At 36.0% G+C, this 22,930-nt stretch overlaps 1 protein-coding gene and 1 long non-coding RNA gene across 9 annotated transcripts in view; one reads left to right on the top strand and one right to left on the bottom strand.

The window, feature by feature from the left end:
- Positions 1 to 22,930, top strand: part of LOC309493628 (complement C3-like) — a 528,795-nt gene that overhangs the window by 376,369 nt on the left and 129,496 nt on the right. For all 8 annotated transcript variants that reach the window (XR_014204025.1, XM_082162768.1, XM_082162766.1 and 5 more), the window contains 4 exons: positions 1,496 to 1,579; positions 15,518 to 15,721; positions 15,853 to 15,928; positions 16,072 to 16,231. Coding sequence is in view for 7 of the 8 variants with exons in the window: in XM_082162768.1 (XP_082018894.1) it covers positions 1,496 to 1,579; positions 15,518 to 15,721; positions 15,853 to 15,928; positions 16,072 to 16,231 (524 nt within the window). In the remaining variant the exon portion in view is untranslated. The remainder of the gene's footprint in view (positions 1 to 1,495; positions 1,580 to 15,517; positions 15,722 to 15,852; positions 15,929 to 16,071; positions 16,232 to 22,930) is intronic.
- LOC309494006 lies at positions 25 to 21,074 on the bottom strand. Its single transcript, XR_014204183.1, has 2 exons — positions 20,780 to 21,074; positions 25 to 1,287 (listed from the first exon to the last, which is right to left on the bottom strand). It is a non-coding gene; the product is annotated as an uncharacterized lncRNA (long non-coding RNA).

Consider the following 22,930-nt stretch of genomic DNA (forward strand, 5'->3'; position numbering starts at 1 on the left):
GTGTTAAATGAACTCTCCTGGGAGTTTATTTGGCTCCAGACTCAAGAGTGTTAAAGTTAACGAGCTAATTAAGTGATTGATTGAGTGATGATTGACCATTATTGAAGACACCTGATGTTAACAAGCAGAATCACTGAAGGAGAAAAATCACAATTTTAGACACCGTTATGGAGATTAGTGTTCGATTTAGTTGGGCAGTTGACCTTCAAATGATTATCTTTAGATTTTGTTTGGCTGTTGATCTGAGTTATTACAGCCAGATGATCAAAAAGAAAAGGTGATCAGGTGGTGTTGGTTATATTTGAACATAATCATAATTTGATCTGAATCACTGAACTCAATCAGAGCCTATTCTCTGACTTAAATGTATATCGGTCATTACAACATCACAGTAATTCTACAGATTAAGTTCCAGATTTTTCAATATAATTCAAATTATTTCTTAAAAGTTGTTCTGATAAAGAAAAAGAAAATCTTTCTTTAAGGCACACACAGACATCAAGATTCAGTGTATGAATCTCAACAATGGTGACAAAAAGAATATTCAATTAGGAAAACAAGACAATTCAGATCATAATTTATTCATACCGCAATGCATGATGGGAGCCATGGATGAGTTTTGATTGGTGGCACCCAGAATGCACTGCAACATGCTTTATTATTGTCACCATTGTTGAGATTCATACACTGAATCTTGATGTCTGTGTGTGCCTTAAAGAAAGATTTTCTTTTTCTTTATCAGAACAACTTTTAAGAAATAATTTGAATTATATTGAAAAATCTGGAACTTAATCTGTAGAATTACTGTAATGTTGTAATGACCGATATACATTTAAGTCAGAGATTAGGCTCTAATTGAGTTCAGTGATTCAGATCAAATTATGATTATGTTCAAATATAACCAACACCACCTGATCACCTTTTCTTTTTGATCATCTGGCTGTAATAACTCAGATCAACAGCCAAACAAAATCTAAAGATAATCATTTGAAGGTCAACTGCCCAACTAAATCGAACACTAATCTCCATAACGGTGTCTAAAATTGTGATTTTTCTCCTTCAGTGATTCTGCTTGTTATCATCAGGTGTCTTCAATAATGGTCAATCATCACTCAATCAATCACTTAATTAGCTCGTTAACTTTAACACTCTTGAGTCTGGAGCCAAATAAACTCCCAGGAGAGTTCATTTAACACTAGAGTTTTTGCTGTGTGAGTTCATGGGTGGAATAAATATATGGCAGGACTTTTACTTTCTGACCCCTGGAATCTCCACCTCTGGTAATTACTTTCATTATACAACACTGCACACATTACACTTCAAGCCAATTATGAAATAAAATGTAAGTGAATATTATTATAGTTTCAGCCAATCAGGAGATCATAATCAACTCCTGCTCTTTCCTTGTTCAAAACTCAACTGTACAACATCTGATCAACACATGGCTCATGACTCTTACTTCATCTTTCTTTTTTCTTTATCCCAAATGGAACAGGGGAAAAACCTTTAGTTATTAGAGCTGCCATACCAGAGGATCGGGTTCCAGGCACACCTGCTAACACCTACATCTCGATTACTGGTAAGGAAAAATATGTTTTCAAGAATGTGTGGTAATTTTTCTTTAAAGTTGTGCATTTTTGTATAAAGAAAGATTAAGCCTCTCTCTATTCCTCTATGTTAATAACATATTTTGTAGTACTTAGTGTTGGTGCCTGGTTTGTAATAATTGCAGCCACTGTTATTCACCACTTTTTTTCCCTCTTTTTTTAACATTAACATGTTTTTATTAAGCAGATCACAGTCAGATAGCACTTGATCACATTATAAAATAGATTTAAATGAACACAGGACACGTAATCACCAAAACCATATTCAGAGATGTTAATAGATGGATTCTGAAATAAAGCCATCAACAGGTAACCATCATCACCTGATCTCATTTCATTGTAGCTTTCTTTGCTACTGGAAATGTGTTTGACAAACACACTGTCACAGTGGCCAAAAAAGACAAAATATATAAGAGTTAAGAGCCCAATTAATGGAAACACTAATCACTGTTATGGTGACTTCAAATGAAACAAATTAGAGTTAAACCTCTGTTAATTCCCAATAAAAACTTATGTAGACGTCTGACAGAAATAAAGTCAGTCTGGTTAGTAATAAGTGAAGCTGGTAATGCTGTTTGTGGAGTTGTTTAATCCTCCTCTGCTGAGATCTTCACAGATGTAATGTCTTCTTTTCTCTTCAGTTGATTTCATCTAAGGCTGTGGCTGAAGTCAGTTGTAGTTTTTGTGTTTCTGCTCGTCTCTTTTTCTGTTCTCTCCTTTCCTTCAGTGATTATTTTTGTTAACAGGCTTATTAAGGCTGAGATGACTTCATATTAAATATACACAGATTTTGTGGCTCAGATAAGGTCCAGTTCTGGTTTATTTCTTTGCTCTTGGCTGACATGTGGCATTGCTATGGCCTGCTTGTGGCCCAGATCTGGCAAACAGAAGCGGTCAGCCCAAGGGCCGTCATTCCACTCTACATGTGGGCCAGATCATCTTTCCACGTGTGCCAGATGTGGGCTGGATCTGGGCCGACACAATGTTGCTATGTGGGATGGGACTGACAGGAAGAACAAAAGACTCGGAGGACCCGGCTGAGCCAAACCCAAATCCCTTAAGACTCGAACTAATAATTTCTGTTTCATACACAGAACCTATGGGATGTTGCACACTTGCGAGGTCAACACAAAATGAACGAATCACTCTCTGAGACAACTCGGTAGTCCCCAGAGGTGGAAAGTCCAGGAGTCAGAAAGTAAAAGTCCTGCCATATGTTTATTCCACCCATGAACTCGCACAGCAAAAACTCCAGTGTTAAATGAACTCTCCTGAGAGTTTATTTGGCTCCAGACTCAATAGTGTAAAAGTTAATGAGATAATTTTGTGATTGATTGAGCATTATTGAAAACACCTGATGTTAACAAGCAGAATCACCAAAGGAGAAAATCTAATTTTTAAGACACTGTTATGGTGATCAATGTTTGCTTTAGTTGGGCTCTTGACCCTTAAACTAGTAACGTTAGATTTTGTTTGGCTGCTGTAATCGAGTTATAACTGCCAGATGAACAACAAGAAAAGTTGATCAGGTGGTGTTGGTTATGTTTTGATATAATCACAAAACTCATTTAGAGAGTTAGGTTTACCTTTTTGATTACAGCAGTCTGTGATTCTACAGTATACTATTTTCAATATAATCAAAAAGATTTCTTAAAAGTTGTTCTGATCAAAAGACTTTTATTTGGACACACAGACATCAAGAATCCGCCTGTGATTCTCAACAATGGTGACAATAATAAAGCATGTTGCAGTGCATTCTGGGTGCCACCAATCAAAACTCATTCATGGCTCCCATCATGCATTGCAGTATGAATAAATTATGTTCTGAATTGTCTTAGTAATTTCCTTTTCCTAATTGAATATCCTGTTTCTCATCATTGAGATTCATACACTGATTCTTGATGTCTGTGTGTGCCTGAAAGAAAGATTTTTTATTTTATTTTAATAATATATAAGAACAACTTTTAAGAAATCATTTGGATTTTATTGAAAAATCTGGATCTTATTCTGTAGAATCACTGTGATGCTGTAATGACTAATATACATGTCAGTCAGAGATTAGGCTCTAAATGAGTCTAATGATGATTATGTTAATATGTAACCAACACCACCTGTTCACATTTTCTCTTTGTTCATCTGAGAGTTATAACTCAGTTACAGCAGCCAAACAAAATCTAAAGTTAAACATTTAAAGGTCAACTGGCCAACTAAATCAAACACTTATCACCATAATGGTGCATACAATTGTGATTTTTCTCCTTCAGTGATTCTGCTTGTTAACATCAGGTGTCTTCAATAATGGTCAATCATCACTCAATTAATCACTTAATTATCTCATTAACTTTAACACTCTTGAGTCTGGAGCAGAATAAACTCCCAGGAGAGTTAATTTAACACTGGAGTTTTTGCTGTGCAGCTGATTTCACTAATTAGTTTTCTCTCCTGCTGAATTAACAAATCCAGGTGATTGGAACAAAATACTGAGGAGGACTTTTACTTTCTGAACCTGGACTTTCCACCTCTGGTTGTGAGATGCACACAGAGTGACTTGACTTTCTATTGCATGTGAAAAGACGGATGCTACAGTTTGAGCTAACTCACAAATGTGCGCGACTACAACAAAAATTCCTTTTCTCAACATGGACGTAGTGATGGCAGTCTGACATTGAAGCTTTGAAACGTGCTTCAAACCATTAACTACAATTCCATTTGAACCACTGCTCCAAAGGTTGCTTTGGTACGGAAAAATCACGACACATGACGTCCGAAGCAGCAACTGCTTCATTCTCTGAATGAATCACCTGAGTGGTTCGCAGCGCCACCGCCAGAGGTGGGTAATCTAGGGGTCAGAAAGTAGAAGTCCTGCCATATGTTTATTCCACCCATAAACTCAGTCAGCTGATTTCACTAATTAGTTCTATCTCCTGCTGAATTCGCAAATCCAGGTGATTGGAACAAAATACTGAGGAGGACTTTACACCTCTGCAAACATGCATACTGTAGAATGTTTGAATATGTTATCTTGAGTCAATGATCACACACTGAATGTAGACGACCGCGTTTAATCTCACATTTTGATAACTGACCGCCAATACAGATCAGAGAACAAATCCAACCCGCCACCGGGCATTCTGGGTCCGGGTATCGTTCGTTCATTTGTTTTTGCTCTCACATACGAAAAAGAAAAAACGAGAAAACAGCTCCTTTTTCCGTTTTTTCGTTTTTTTAGAAAAACGAAAAAACGAAATTATGACTTGATTTTTGGTTTTCCCGTTCTTGCACGGAAATCAGAAAAACAACTTGATATTGGTCCGTGTACGTTTTGATAGTTTGTTTTCCAATTTGAAATGAAATAAGCAGAAACGAGAAAACGGCCCCTTTATTCGTTTTTTGTTTTTTTTTAAAAAAACGAAAAAACGAGATTTCGGCTTGAGTTTTCGTTTTTTAGTTCACAGGCAAAAAACGAATAAATGACTTCAAAATTCGTTTTCCACATGTGGGCGGCCTGACACGCCCCCTTCCGCCGATTGGTCAAGCAAATCTGAGCATGTGACGTCATCAGTTGTCGCTCCGGTCAGGTCTGCTCAACAAAATAATAGTCCTCTACTATGGCTACAGATTCTTAAACTGTACAGGGCAGGTCCTACTGGGCTTTCTTCTGTGCAACTTTACACGTTTCACAGAAATATTTACATCAGAAATATTAATTATTAGTCTGCCACCAGCCCGTTTTATGTAGCTGTGCGGAGTTAAATCTGCTGACAGCGCCGAGCGGGAGACGCTCACTGACCAATGTTCAGTCAGCAGTCAGAACTTTTCTGTTAGACGCTCCGTTTTGCCACGGGATGGTGATTGCAAATACTGTAATGCCAATCGGCTGAGGGTGGGTACCAATGATGGTGAAATACATTTTTACTGAAGCTGTAATCATAGCCGCGACCCGCGAGAATGAGACAGATGATTGACAGGACGATAGCGGAGGCAATTAAAGGCGCAAGATAACTTCTGTTAACAAAAACATAAATAAAAAAAAAGTTTAATATAAGTGACTTTGTCTTTGTTTTATTGTTTTTGTTGGTTTTAATCAAATCATTGTGAACCACAAACTGAGCCTTCGTTTTAAAGGGCAATTTCCAAATATATTTAATTTTTTTGTTATAATATGGGTATTTTATAATACAGCATAAATAAAAACAAACACACGTAATATGTATGCCTATAGGCAAAACACCACATTTTTTTGGTTTTGTTTGTGTGAACTTTTATCCCCAACCATATTTCTTCATGGGCTCCACGCCAGGGGTCACGCTCAGCACCCCTACTTCCCATGGTAGCCTACTAACTGTAATTATGCTGACCCAGTTTATATGTAAAATCTTTGGTATATGTAATATCTAAAAACACTTTACAGTGTGATGGAAATAAACTTTTCTTAAAGCGTGTTGTATATCACCACAGATTTATTGACACCCTTCTATCTGTGTTGTATACTGAAATAGACAATTGTCCTGCAGAATGATGAGGTTTTTTGTAATAACACAATTATACCATGAAAAAAATAAAAATAAAAAATAATAATATATATATATATATATACAGTGCTTAATTTGTAAAGTGGGAGGTCCCGGAGCGCAGAGGGGGTGTGGATCCGGCCACTCAAAACGGGGGTTGGAGGTAACAAAAAAAAAAAAAAAAAAAAAAAAAAAAAAATACACTGCCTACGTAGCTTCTCTGCAGGGACAGCGCCAGAGAATTGTTAACGCATGTGCTGAGTGGGTGCTAGACAGGGTTGGGGAGTAACGGAATACATGTAACGGCGTTATGTAATCAGAATACAAAAATCCAGTAACTGTAATCCGTTACAGTTACGTCAAAAAACATAGTAATCAGATTATAGTTACATTTTGAAAAAAGGGGGAATACTTTCAGGATTACAATGGTTTCATTTAAAACTAAATAAATAAGTATTTTGGCATAATAACACAATATTAAGCGCTGCTTGATTGTACAGTAGTTCCTGGTTCTGTTGCCAGTAATGACTCACGTGTGCCACCCGCTGGTGCGTGTGCAAATAACAGCTGACTACAATCTCCTCAGACGCAGATTGAATCACTGCTACTAGTAGAAACGATGCTGCCTGCGGATAAAATCGCTTTTAATTCATGGAAATTCCGCTGCTATTTTGTAGAAATTAGGAGAGTAGCTTTTTTAGTACCCAAAATGTCCTTTCTTATCTTTTCTCACGTAACGGGATGTTCGCTGTCTAGGTAACGTTGGGGAACTCCCACTGCCAACGCCCCAAGTTCAGTCAGGCAAATTAAGAAAGATCACGGCTTTAGTCAACATGTAGGCCTATTTTAAAATAAACTAATATGTAGATTGTGTAAAAAATGTAAATGTTGAGTTTTTATTTTTTTAGTTAAAAATTTGTTAAAAAATAAAACAAAATAATCTTTAATACCATACATTAGCCACTAGATGTCTGTATAGACCTTTACATAAATATATTTCAGGCATGTGTGTGTATATTTTGCAAATATTGTACACTGGACCAAATTCTTTAAAAAAAAAATATATATTTCTTCTTGCTTGACTTTATTTATATATGTGACCTTGAAGTAATCCCAAAGTAATCAGTTACATTACTTTCATATTATAGTACTTGGATTACGTTACTGAATACTTTTTTTATGAAGTAATTTGTAACTGTAACGGAATACATTTTTAAAGTAACCCTCCCAAGCCTGGTGCTAGATCATTGACGGGGAGCTGCGCAAAACTTGCCCACTAAATATTTAATATTCAGTTATGTTAATGATCACAATTACAGTTTTAATTTGATTAAATTGAACAAGCGCAACATTCAGCATTCAATCAAATAGGCCTATTCTAAAAGATGTAGGCTATTATTAATAATAATGTTATTTCAACACAATATCTCGTTATTTCGAAATAATATGTGTGCGTGCATCCGGTGACGGGTGTATTGATTTCTATTAATAAACAAGTGTTTTCTCTAAAAGTGTCGACTCGGCTGCAGAGATGAAGTTGACGATCGCCATCTCCGTGTGAACGCGCTTATAGAGAGAAATGCACATAAATAAGCCTAATGGATTACATAATCAGAAAGTAGCCTTTTTCTTTTTTCGTTTTGAATTATTTCGTTTAAACACATTTCAAGCTTTGTGTATTTGATGTATTTGTCATGTCTGTGTGAGGCATACGCTGAGTTTCGTTAAGTTAGGATTGCGCGGGCGCCTCCGTTATATGTTTCATAGGCCTATTCATTAAATACAGGCAATTGGTTGATGAAAAATTGATTAAAATTAAGATACAATTTATACAAAACTAAATTCACTTTAAAGAAAGGCTTTCTACAAAACAACTTCAACTTCAACGGTCAAAATCATGTCTGACCCGCTCCATGTCTCATATTGCGCATCCTATCTTACTCGGTCGTGCTGTTCACTTTTCATAAATCAACATAAATGGAAGAAAAAATAAAAATAACATTATAATATTTTAACAAATATGAAACTAAATGCGCTTTTTTAATGGCTACAATAGTACAATAGGATCCAATGTCGGAGGTGACGGAACATGTTCCGGCGTGTTCCGGCTCAAATTAAGCCCATATATATATGTGTGTGTGTGTGTGTATATATATGTGTAAAGGCAGGATCACCTACTGGTGGAACCTAAACGGAAGTCCAGTCCTGGCTGTATAATCAAACAATAAAAACGAGAAACAATGCATGCCATCAAGAACATTTATTGATTCCACAGGAACTTGATCCAGTTTCCCCCATTTTTACTAATAACTACTTTGTGTTAATTAACTACTTTCCGTTTGGGTTTCACCAGTAGGTGATCCTGCCTTTACACATATACATATACATATATACACACACACACACACACACACACACACACACACACACACACACACACACACACACACACACACATACATATATATATATATTTTTTTTTTTTCCATGGTATAATTATGTAATCTGCTTATTGTGAGCCTAAATGAGTAAATTGGTATTCAATCATTATCAGGCTGACTTGCCACCAACTACTGGTGTTTTTTATATATATTGAAAGTAGTGTTTCATGTTGTCACTTCACATTTAATAGCCTCTTAGAATGAAATTGCTATGCAAATTCACAGTGCCTCCTTTGAGCTGCAATAGACAGTGTGTAATGTACATCTAAATGCAGGGTCTTCTGAGCCACCTGTACTGCAAAGCTGGGTGTTTGTTCATACAGAGTTCATCAGACAGCCTAAAGCCTCTTACGTTGTTGATTTATATTTCAAACAACAATTCAACATTTGCTCACAATGTTTTTCTTACAAAAAACCTCATCATTCTGCAGGACAATTGTCTATTTCAGTATACAACACAGATAGAAGGGTGTCAATAAATCTGTGGTGATATACAACACGCTTTAAGAAAAGTTTATTTCCATCACACTGTAAAGTGTTTTTAGATATTACATATACCAAAGATTTTACATATAAACTGGGTCAGCATAATTACAGTTAGTAGGCTACCATGGGAAGTAGGGGTGCTGAGCGTGACCCCTGGCGTGGAGCCCATGAAGAAATATGGTTGGGGATAAAAGTTCACACAAACAAAACCAAAAAACTGTGGTGTTTTGCCTATAGGCATACATATTACGTGTGTTTGTTTTTATTTATGCTGTATTATAAAATACCCATATTATAACAAAAAAATTAAATATATTTGGAAATTGCCCTTTAAAACGAAGGCTCAGTTTGTGGTTCACAATGATTTGATTAAAACCAACAAAAACAATAAAACAAAGATAAAGTCACTTATATTAAACTTTTTTTTTTATTTATGTTTTTGTTAACAGAAGTTATCTTGCGCCTTTAATTGCCTCCGCTATCGTCCTGTCAATCATCTGTCTCATTCTCGCGGGTCGCGGCTATGATTACAGCTTCAGTAAAAATGTATTTCACCATCATCGGTACCCACCCTCAGCCGATTGGCATTAGGACTACAGTATTTGCAATCACCATCCCGTGGCAAAACGGAGCGTCTAACAGAAAAGTTCTGACTGCTGACTGAACATTGGTCAGTGAGCGTCTCCCGCTTGGCGCTGTCAGCAGATTTAACTCCGCACAGCTACATAAAACGGGCTGGTGGCAGACTAATAATTAATATTTCTGATGTAAATATTTCTGTGAAACGTGTAAAGTTGCACAGAAGAAAGCCCAGTAGGACCTGCCCTGTACAGTTTAAGAATCTGTAGCCATAGTAGAGGACTATTATTTTGTTGAGCAGACCTGACCGGAGCGACAACTGATGACGTCACATGCTCAGATTTGCTTGACCAATCGGCGGAAGGGGGCGTGTCAGGCCGCCCACATGTGGAAAACGAATTTTGAAGTCATTTATTCGTTTTTTGCCTGTAAACGAAAACTCAAGCCGAAATCTCGTTTTTTCGGTTTTTTTTTAAAAAAAACAAAAAACGAATAAAGGGGCCGTTTTCTCGTTTCTGCTTATTTCATTTCAAATTGGAAAACAAACTATCAAAACGTACACGGACCAGTTTTTCTGATTTCCGTGCAAGAATGGGAAAACCAAAAATCAAGTCATAATTTCGTTTTTTCGTTTTTCTAAAAAAACGAAAAAACGGAAAAAGGAGCTGTTTTCTCGTTTTTTCTTTTTCGTATGTGAGAGCAAAAACAAATGAACGAACGATACCCGGACCATTCTGATTGGATGCCACACCCAGTACGGTGGCTCGTAATAAACAAACTGCATAATCATTTAACCAAACGACCTACACATACCTATGGACTAAATACGTGATGTGCATGTGCACACTGTCAGCATTTTCACAGGTTTGCATTTTTTAGATTTGCGCAGAATTAACTTTTTTTTTTTTTCAAGGCTTGCACCCTGGAACATATTTCAAGGTTTGCGTTGTTAATAACTTAATAATCTTTGCACTGTAATGTTACAACATGAGATTCTGCACAACATAACAAGCTACTAAATGTTACCCTGTTACAGCAGCCAGACTAAAGCTAATGTTGAAAAGCAAGGATCAATTGTCCAACTAAACATACAGTGATCACCATAATGGTGACCTAAAATGATTACACTTTCCTTCAGTGGCTATGTTCGAAATTGCCCCTCATTCACTATTTCCTACATTAATCCACGCTTGCGTTTAATAATCAATTGAAACGTAGCAAACTGGAAGCTCCAGTAGTAATGAAGAGATTTATCTTAAACTCTGTCATGGAAACTAGCATGTATAAACCTTAATTAAAACATTTAATAATAAATTAAAAATTAATTTATACCTCTATGATATTAGGCTGTAGCCACATTAGACCAGCGGTTTGCAAAGTGGGTAGATGGATGATGGATCTGTGGGCACCATGTTCTGGTCAGACGCGCGATTCTCACAGTACATTATGGGTATTCTCTAGCCGTTGCGTGTACATCGGTTGTACACTCGTTATTGTGATGCATTATGGGACTGAATGAATGCACTTGATAATGTCCACTTTAGTTTCGGACACCACTACAAAAGGCTGTCCCCTCAAATATTGCCATATTTAAGGGTATAGGAGGTGTTTACTGACTGAGCTGTCAGTTGAAAACCTACCGAATACATCATACACAGCAAAAAGTCCAGTGTTAAATTAACTCTCCTGGGAGTTTATATGGCTCCAGAGTCAGTGTTAAAATATGAGTGTTAAATTAACACTCAAGAGTGTTAAAGTTAATGAGCTCATTAAGTGATTCATTGAGTGATAATTGACCAATATTTTTTAAGACACCGTTATGGTGATCAGTGTTTGTTTTAGTTGGGCTCTTGACCCTTAAAGCGATTTTGTTTGGCTGTTGTATCTGAGTTATAACTGCCAGATGAACAAAGAGAAAAGGTGATCAGGTTTAGTTGGTTATGTTTTGACAATCATAATTTCACCTGAATCACTGATCTCATATAGAGTCTAATCTCTGACTTAAATGTATATTGTTGATTATTGCATCACTGTGATTCTACAGCATAAGATCTTTTTTTTCTAACTAGTCTAAAGGATTTCTTAAAAGTTGTTCTGATAAAACAATGTATTTATTTTAGGCACATACAGACATCAAGAATCAGTGTATGAATCTCAACTATGGTGACAAACAGAATATTCAATTAGGAAAAGGAAATTAGTAAGACAATTCAAATCATAATTTATTCATACCGCAATGCATGATGGGAGCCATGAATGAGTTTTGATTGGTGGAACCCAGAATGCACTGCAACATGCTTTATTATTGTCACCATTGTTGAGATTCACAGGCTGATTATTGATGTCTGTGTGTCTAAATAAAGTAATTTTCTAAGACTTTTTATCAGAACAATTTTTAAGAAATATTTTGGATTATACTGATAATGATGAAAATCGTTTGCTGTAGAATCACAGACTGCTGTAATCAACAAGGTAAATCTGACTCTCTAAATGAGAGTTGATATTTAGGTCAAATTATGATTATCAAATCATAACCGGTCCGTGTAACGCTTTGCAGTTCTTTGTTCAATTTGAAATTTAATAATCAGAAATGAGAAAACGGCCCCTTTATTCGTTTTTTCGTTTTTTCAAAAAAACGAAAAAACGAGATTTCGGCTTGATTTTTCGTTTTTTTGGTTCACAGGCAAAAAAACGAATAAATGACTTCAAAATTCGTTTTCCACATCTGGGCGGCCTGACACGCCCCCTTCCGCCGATTGGTCAAGCAAATCTGAGCATGTGACGTCATCAGTTGTCGCTCAGGTCTGTTCAACAAAATAATAGTCCTCTACTATGGCTACAGATTCTTAAACTGTACAGGGCAGGTCCTATTGGGCTTTCTTCTGTGCAACTTTACACGTTTCACAGAAATCTTTACATCAGAAATATTAATTATTAGTCTGCCACCAGCCCGTTTTATGTAGCTGTGCGGAGTTAAATCTGCTGACAGCGCCGAGCGGGAGACGCTCACTGACCAATGTTCAGTCAGCAGTCAGAACTTTTCTTTTAGACGCTCCGTTTTGCCACGGGATGGTGATTGCAAATACTGTAATGCCAATCGGCTGAGGGTGGGTACCAATGATGGTGAAATACATTTTTACTGAAACTGTAATCCGCGACCCGTGAGAATGAGACAGATGATTGACAGGACGATAGCGGAGGCAATTAAAGGCGCAAGATAACTTCTGTTAACAAAAACATAAATAAAAAACTGTTTAATATAAGTGACTTTGTCTTTGTTTTATTGTTTTTGTTGTTTTTAGTCAAATAATCGTGAACCACAAACTGAGCCTTCGTTTTAAAGGGCAATTTCCAAATATATTTTATTTATTTGTTATAATATGGGTATTTTATAATACAGCATAAATAAAAACAAGCACACGTAATATGTATGCCTATTTGGTTTTGTTTGTGTGAACTTTCATCCCCAACCATATTTCTTCATGCTCCACGCTCAGCACCCCTACTTCCCATGGTAGGCCTATAATTAACATGTAAAATCTTTGGTATATGTAATCTATATGTAATATTTAAAAACACTTTACAGTGTGATGGAAAAAAAACTTTTCTTAAAGTGTGTTGTATACTGTAATTGTAAACGGTTTTTTGAAAGAAAAACATTGCGAGCAAATGTCGAATTGTTGTTTAAAATATAAATCAACAAAAGGCTTTAGGCTGTCTGATTAACTCTGTATTCGAACAAACACACAGGTTTGCAGTATAGGTGGCACAGAAGCAGCATCTGACCCTGCATTTTTAGATGTACATTACACACTAATGCAGCTCAAAGGAGGCACTGTGAATTTGCATAGCAATTTCATTCTAAGCGGCCATTAAATGTGAAGTGACAACATGAAACACTTCTTTCAATATATAAAAAAGCAAGTCAGCCTGATAATGATTGAATACCAATTTACTCATTTAGGCTCACAATAAGCAGATTACATAATTATACCATGAAAAAAAATGATATAGGCTATATATATGTGTGTGTGTGTGTGTGTGTATGTGTGTAAAGGTATGCCACTTACTGGTGGAACCCAAACAGAAGTCCAGTCCTGGCTGTATAATCAAACAATAAAAACGAGAAACAATGCATGCCATCAAGAACATTTATTGATTCCACAGGAATTTGATCCAGTTTCCCCCATTTTTACTAATAACTACTTTGTGTTAATTCAGAGGACAGTAAGGCAAACTATTAAGCATGAACTCGAACAGGATCAATTAACATTTTCAAAGCATTTTGGAACTCTTCTTGGTGGAAATTGACAGCACGTTCAAAAAGAGATGAAATGTCAGGATACTGCATAGAAAACGTATGGAGTTCAATTGCCTTTGCAATATTTTGCATTTATATATTTTTGTATATATTTTATAGTTTTCAGATGATTTGATATAATTTAATTGATTAGTTTGTTAAATACACATACTTTATCTGTTTGATTATTGTATTATATTTAATACAATATCTCTTCAGTTTAAACCATAAACGCATGCTCTCCATTCAAGTGGACATCTGAAAATCTCTTTGAAAAATTTGTAAAATCAAAAATCAAAAATAAAATCTTGTTTTCCATGCCCTAAGAGCAATAAAACACATAGGAAAAAATCCTGACTGAGGTTATCATAATTCATGCATGAAATGGTTAAACACTTTTTTTATTTATGTTTTTGTTAACAGAAGTTCTCTTGCGCCTTTAATTGCCTCCGCTATCGTCCTGTCAATCACCTGTCTCATTCTCACGGCCCACGGGTCGCGGCTATGATTACAGTTTCAGTAAAAATGTATTTCACCATCATCGGTACCCACCCTCAGCCGATTGGCATTACAGTATTTGCAATCACCATCCCGTGGCAAAACGGAGCGTCTAAAAGAAAAGTTCTGACTGCTGATCTGAACATTGGTCAGTGAGCGTCTCCCGCTCGGCGCTGTCAAGCGCAGCTTCACCACACACAGCTAAATAAAACAGGCTGGTGGCAGACTAATAATTAATATTTCTGATGTAAAGATTTCTGTGAAACGTGTAAAGTTGCACAGAAGAAAGCCCAATAGGACCTGCCCTGTACAGTTTAAGAATCTGTAGCCATAGTAGAGGACTATTATTTTGTTGAACAGACCTGAGCGACAACTGATGACGTCACATGCTCAGATTTGCTTGACCAATCGGCGGAAGGGGGCGTGTCAGGCCGCCCAGATGTGGAAAACGAATTTTGAAGTCATTTATTCGTTTTTTTGCCTGTGAACCAAAAAAAACGAAAAATCAAGCCGAAATCTCGTTTTTTCGTTTTTTTGAAAAAACGAAAAAACGAAAAAAGGGGCCGTTTTCTCATTTCTGATTATTAAATTTCAAATTGAACAAAGAACTGCAAAGCGTTACACGGACCATAACCAACACCACCTGATCACCTTTTCTCTTTTCTTTTCTCACCTTAATATCTCTCTCATCTGAGAGTTATAACTCAGATACAACAGCCAAACAAAATTTTAAGTTAATGTTTTAAGGGTCAAGAGCCCAACTAAAACAAACACTGATCTCCATAACGGTGTTTTAAAAAATTAGATTTTCTCCTTTGGTGATTCTGCTTGCTAACATCAGGTGTCTTCAATAATGGTCAATCATCACTCAATTAATCACTTAATGAGCTCATTAACTTTAACATTCTTGAGTGCTAATTTAACACTCATATTTTAACACTGACTCTGGAGCCATATAAACTCCCAGGAGAGTTAATTTAACATTGGAGTTTTTGCTGTGTAGTGTTGAAAGTGTTGCATAAATGACAGCTCATCGTAACACAGATAATCAAAAAACTTAATTATCAACCTACATTTCCTTTTTCATCCTTCCAGGTGAAAAGATCTCTCAGACAGTTGAGCAGGCCATCAGTGGAGACTTCATGGGTCGCCTTATTGTCCAGCCCGGTGGATGTGGAGAGCAGAACATGATCTACATGACTCTACCTGTCATTGCCACTCATTATCTAGACAGCACCAATCAGTGGGAGGCTGTTGGCATGGACCGCCGAAGTGAAGCTGTTAACCATATCAAAACCGGTCAGCAGGATACAACAGATACAGTATAAAGAAAATTAAATGAGTTCAAAAAGCAGTCTCAAAGATGCTCTCGCAAACATTCATTACACTTAAAAAGTACATATTAAAGTAAAAATTCTTTCTTTATTAAGGTTATCAAGGGCAGCTGAGTTACCGTAAAGAAGATGGATCTTACGCTATCTGGAAAACAACGCGGAGCAGCACATGGTAAAATATTTTCTTTTCAATACATTTTTCTAATTTATTTTCATGCCCAGTTTTTCCTGTCATGTTATTATTTTATTTAACTATGATTCATAGTAGAACATTGTTATTTATTTTTCATTTGCATTTGTTTCTGTCTATTAAAGGCTGACAGCATATGTGGTCAAAGTCTTCGCCATGGCCGACAACTTAATTGCTATAGAGAAAAATGTGATCTGCAGCGCCCTCAAGTGGCTGGTTTCCCACAAACAACTGCAAGGTGGCTCCTTCAGAGAGGATTCAGCTGTACATGATAGTTCCATGGCGGTAAGTTAAATGTGGCTATGACTGACTGTATTTAAACTCATCTGTGGAGGAGAAATTTCAGTGAATGACCTACAATTAATGTGTAAGATGCAATTAAGTTTTCATAACCCTTAGGGACTGTTCGTTTTTTATTTAAGGGGCTACCGGAGGAGTTTTGAGATCTGTAGTAAAAAAATACATGACCCTCCCTTCGCCAGCAATAAATTTTTCTATGACCCTCCAAAATGATTGTGAAAAAAGGCATGACCCTCCCCGATAATTTATTGATTACTTCAGATAGCCATTGTTTTTTTTTTTTTTTACAACCATAAACTCCTGCTTTCTCATCTTAGGGCTGTAACGAAAGACCTTAACGAATTTTAGATTTGAAAAAAATCATGTTTTCGGTGCTGATGCGGTGTGACGCGTTCAACATGTGGGTGGCGCTGCCAATAAAGCATCTTTGCGTTTCCCAAAAGCATCGTTAGCCAACTATGATCGCAAGTTCCGTCATTATCAGCATAGTTCAACGAGTCAGTGTTTCCCGAAACCATCGTTCTAACGAACATTCGCAAACAGCATCGCAAAGTTGTGTGTTTGAAATGACAGCTCTCGGTTAGAAGCGTAGTTTCTAGATTGCATGATGCCATGTCTGTAATTTTTAGCAAAACATCTAGTGTTAATTCGATCTCAAACAGATTCATTAAAAGAAGTTATTACTCCACCACGTGTGCGATGTCATAAACCAACATGGTTGAACGACCACTTTGCGACAATACAGTTTTGGGAAACAGTTGTGACGAGCTAGTTGATTTCTTCAACGATGCATCGTATAATGGTAGTTAAGCAGCTAGTTACGTCGTTGTTTGGGAAACGCACCCCTGACTCGCGATCTTCGCAGTAGTGAACGCGCCAGAGAGAAATGCACATTTCATACGGATTACATTAGCAGAGAGCAGTCTGTTTTCTTTCGTTTTGAATTGTTCTGTTTAAAAGTAGACATTTCAAGCTTTCTATATATTTCTCAGGTCTGTGAGGCAAGTAGCCTACCTTACGCTGAGTTTCGGTTCATTTATGAGACGAGAGTCCAGTTCACTCGCCGGCGCCTCTGTCTATTTTCTACTATATTTACTTCTTATTTATTAAATCCAGGAAATTGGTTGATGAAACATTGATTAAAATTAAGATACAATTAATAAAAAAACGAAATTCACTTTAAAGAAAGGCTTTGTGCTTTCTGTTTGAGGTCTCTGTGAAAGTTTTAGTCTACGGTCATGTCGGTAATGGAGAACTGTCACGTCCGTAACCTTGTTTTTTTTCCCTCATAAATGCGAACACGAAAAATAAAATAAAAAGAATATTTTATGTTCTGTGGAGGCCGACCCTTCTTCATCCGGTGGGTATATTACTTTTGGTTTGCACAGTGTAATTCATAGAATTACTAAAAAATATTTTGCCACCTAAAAGTTACAGATTTTTTGTGTCATGTCACATGTGTATTTCCCTCATATTAAATAGCCTATAAAACGCATGTGTAGACTGATATTTTTCTAATGTCTTGACTCCTTTATTAAGGGAGTATGGATATATAAACAGACGTTTCAATATATTGGTATTAAATGCATTTTCTGAGAATTTATATTTCAAGTTTTGACTGCAAATGTCACGTCCATAACGCTGGAATTGCCCAATTTTAACGAATTTATCCTCAACTAGTTTTTGGGTCTAGGTCTACGTATTTTATTATGTTAACTTAGTAATGTAAAGATGTGGTACCCCTCTTACACATCACACTCCACTGTTATGGTGGCAATTTCAGTAGATTTACTCACTAACATTATTGTGGAAACAAAATATTATAAAATTTGGTAGCCTAGTATCATGCAACAGCGCACATTCTATCAGCTGCAGTTCTGGCGCCTCAGTCCCAATACTGTAAAACTCGACGTACATTCACATCACATGTTAATGCAGCGGTAGAGTTACACTCACAGGACACTGTGCACTTATTCGCAATCACAAGTTCATTACACAGCAAAAACTCCAGTGTTAAATGAACTCTCCTGGGAGTTTATATGGCTCCAGACTCAAGAGTGTTAAAGTGTTAAAATATGAGTGTTAAATTAACACTCAAGAGTGTTAAAGTTAATGAGATAATTAAGTGATTGATTGAGTGATGATTGACCATTATTGAAGACACCTGATGTTAACAAGCAGAATCACTGAAGGAGAAAATCTAATTTTTTAAGACACCGTTATGGTGATCAGTGTTTGCTTTAGTTGGGCTCTTGACCCTTAAATTATTAACTTCAGATTTTGTTTGGCTGTTGTATCTGAGTTATAATTGCCAGATGAACACAGAGAAAAGTTGACCAGGTGGTGTTGGTTATGATTTGACATAATCATAATTTGACCTGAAGCACAAATTTCATTTAGAGAGTTATGTCTATCTTGTTGATTACAGCAGCCCTGTGATTCTACAGCAAATGATTATCAGCATTTTCAATATAATCCAAATTATTTCTTGAAAGTTGTTCTGATCAAAAGACAAATATCGAAATAAATTTACTTTATTTAGACACACTGACATCAATAATCAGCCTGTGAATCTCAACAATGGTGACAATAATAAAGCATGTTGCAGTGCATTCTGGGTGCCACCAATCAAAACTCATTCATGGCTCCCATCATGCATTGCGGTATGAATCAATTATGAACTGAATTGTCTTAGTAATTTCCTTTCCCTAATTGAATATTCTGTTTGTCACCATTGTTGAGATTCATACACTGATTCTTGATGTCTATGCGTGCCTTAAAGAAAGATTTAGTTTTATTAGAACAACTTAAAAAACAACAACTTTAGATTATTTAGAAAATTCTGGATCTTATGCTGTAGAATCACAGTTATGCTGTAATCAACAATATACATTTAAGTCAGAGATTAGACTCTAATTGAGTTTAGTGACTCAGGTCAAATTATGATTATGCCAAAACATAACCAACACCACCTGATCAACTTTTCTCTTTGTTCATCTGGCAGTTATAACTCAGATACAACAGCCAAATAAAATCTAATGTTAACATTTTAAGGGTCAAGAGCCCAACTAAAGCAAACACTGGTCACCATAACGGTATCTTAAAAAAATAGATTTTCTCCTTCAGTGATTCTGCTTGATAACATCAGGTGTCTTCAATAATGGTCAATCATCACTCAATGAATCACTTAATTAGCTCATTAACTTTAACACTCTTGAGTGTTAATTCAACACTCATATTTGAACACTTTAACACTCTTGAGTCTGGAGCCATTAAACTCCCAGGAGAGTTCATTTAACACTGGAGTGTTTGCTGTGTGTGACTGTAGTCGGTGTGTATTTGCCAGAGTTATTTCCTGTGTTTTTACAACTGAGTGTTTGGACGAACACTGAAACGTATTGTTAACTTGTTTATTAAACTAGTCCAGTGACGTTTAATAAAGAGTTTGTTTGAACATTTGGATGGTATAATTAGACATCATGAATCTACATAGACAAGCTCTTATTGAGAATTAACTCAGGTTTAGATGTTGTTTCACTGAATGTTTTATTTGAAGTCACCAGAATCGTGATTAATGGCTCCTTTATTTGAGCTCTTGACCCTTTACACTTCTTTAAGCTTTTCTCTGGCTGCTTTAACTGTATTTTAATAAAATACATTTGTTATGGTGAGAGAAAATATGATTAGATGTTTCTTGATGATGTCATAATTAGTAAGTGCAGCTCTGATCAATTTATGAGTATATGGATGGTGTGCATTTAATTTATTTATGTGCTGTTATTGTTACACTACATCATGCTATCCATCATAATAAAAAAATGTTTTCTAAAAATTTTAATCTGCAGCAGAAACTAGTCAAACACAGACCTCATGAATCAGCGTATGAATCTCAACAATGGTGAGAAACGAAAAGCTTCATGCTGCAATGCATGCTGGGAGTCATGGATGAGATTTGTTCTATGGTGGCACCCAGCATGCATTGCGGCATGAAGCTTTTCATTTGTCACCATTGTTGAGATTCATGTGCTGATTCTTGATGTCTGTTTGATACCATAGACTGAGAAGTCCTATACGAACTGTATTTAAAAATAATTTGAAGCCAATTGTAATATGTTAATCCTTTTAAAAGTCATCTTTTAAAATTACATTAATCTTTCAAATGTTTAACTCTTGCTAAGCATAACAATTTTACATGTTCATGGTGATAATATTACCATCTGAGCATGTTTTTCTCATGATTATTTCTGCTGTTTCAAATGTGTTAAAATAAACACAAATTTACAGCAATCAAAGAAAATTAATGTTAAAGAGTCAAAGGTCAAGAGGCCAGATAAAGCTGACACTAATCACGAGTCTGGTGACTTTAAATGAAACATTCAATGAATCGTCAACACCAAAACCTGTTAATTCTCAATAAGAGCTTCTGTAGAGTCTGACAGAAATAAAGTTAATCTGGTTATTAATAACAAGTGAAAGCAGCATTTGAAAAAGACATTGAAAAAGAGGCATGATGTGATTGGCTGCAAAAAATACCCATTAATCTTTAAGGTTTCATGAATTAAGATTGAATTTATTTATTTGAATGTATTGTTTTATTTATTGTAGAGCATTTTATGGGATACCATATAAAATATACCTATAATTTTTTTCATAAACACAAACTCTCCTCCACCCAGTGCTATTCTATCCAGAGTTACATTTTAACACACATTGTGTGTTAAAAATATACACAACACAACATGTGTCAAAATACCATCAACACATGCTGTGTGTTGTTTTTAACACATCTCTTTTAAGAGTGTAGGAAGAGGGAAAATGGAGCGGAAGGGAAAACTGGCGATAGGAGATTTTGAAAACAAAATTAATTAAAAAGAAAAGAAAAAGAAAATTAATGTAAAATTAAAAGTAAATAAACTAAATTTTAATTATTGTCGTCTCTTTATTTAAAACAAATGAACGATGAAGTTCCTCGTTATTTATTTAAAAGCAGAGGTGGAGATTCCAGGGGTCAGAAAGTAAAAGTCCTGCCATATATTTATTCCACCCATGAACTCACACAGCAAAAACTCTAGTGTTAAATGAACTCTCCTGGGAGTTTATTTGGCTCCAGACTCAAGAGTGTTAAAGTTAACGAGCTAATTAAGTGATTGATTGAGTGATGATTGACCATTATTGAAGACACCTGATGTTAACAAGCAGAATCACTGAAGGAGAAAAATCACAATTTTAGACACCGTTATGGAGATTAGTGTTCGATTTAGTTGGGCAGTTGACCTTCAAATGATTATCTTTAGATTTTGTTTGGTTATTGATCTGAGTTATTACAGCCAGATGATCAAAAAGAAAAGGTGATCAGGTGGTGTTGGTTATATTTGAACATAATCATAATTTGATCTGAATCACTGAACTCAATCAGAGCCTAATCTCTGACTTAAATGTATATCGGTCATTACAACATCACAGTAATTCTACAGATTAAGTTCCAGATTTTTCAATATAATTCAAATTATTTCTTAAAAGTTGTTCTGATAAAAAAAAAGAAAATCTTTCTTTAAGGCACACACAGACATCAAGATTCAGTGTATGAATCTCAACAATGGTGACAATAATAAAGCATGTTGCAGTGCATTCTGGGTGCCACCAATCAAAACTCATCCATGGCTCCCATCATGCATTGCGGTATGAATAAATTATGATCTGAATTGTCTTGTTTTCCTAATTTAATATTCTTTTTGTCACCATTGTTGAGATTCATACACTGAATCTTGATGTCTGTGTGTGCCTTAAAGAAAGATTTTCTTTTTCTTTATCAGAACAACTTTTAAGAAATAATTTAAATTATATTGAAAAATCTGGAACTTAATCTGTAGAATTACTGTGATGTTGTAATGACCGATATACATTTAAGTCAGAGATTAGGCTCTGTTTGAGTTCAGTGATTCAGATCAAATTATGATTACATTCAAATATAACCAACACCACCTGATCACCTTTTCTTTTTGATCATCTGGCTGTAATAACTCAGATCAATAGCCAAACAAAGTCTAAAGATAATCATTTGAAGGTCAACTGCCCAACTAAATCGAACACTAATCTCCATAACGGTGTCTAAAATTGTGATTTTTCTCCTTCAGTGATTCTGCTTGTTAACATCAGGTATCTTCAATAATGGTCAATCATCACTCAATCAATCACTTAATTAGCTCATTAACTTTAACACTCTTGAGTCTGGAGCCAAATAAACTCCCAGGAGAGTTCATTTAACACTAGAGTTTTTGCTGTGTGAGTTCATGGGTGGAATAAATATATGGCAGGACTTTTACTTTCTGACCCCTGGAATCTCCACCTCTGTTTAAAAGAAATGAGACTGACAGTTAGCCTGGGAAAACCCAGACTACTTCCGGCGAATTTTAATTCTCTCTCCATGATAGTCTGGAGAAGAGCCCATTCAAACTAATTTCTGTGCCGCCGAAATCGCGGCACCAATCAGAAACGTTTGGGGAGGGATTTACATGATGACGACAGCGCAGCGACGCTGAAGGAGATTTCATTACAAAGATGGATGCCGCCGTGGAACATCACTCGTTCGAATCATAGACAGTATATAAACGAATCAGTTATCGCGTCTGTTTTTAGCGATTTAAACTTACCGTTTTCGTTAAAACCGGAGCAAAGAACAACACT

Source organism: Leuciscus leuciscus, assembly GCF_965113295.1.
Source record: "Leuciscus leuciscus genome assembly, chromosome: 3".
Lineage (NCBI taxonomy): Eukaryota > Metazoa > Chordata > Actinopteri > Cypriniformes > Leuciscidae > Leuciscus > Leuciscus leuciscus.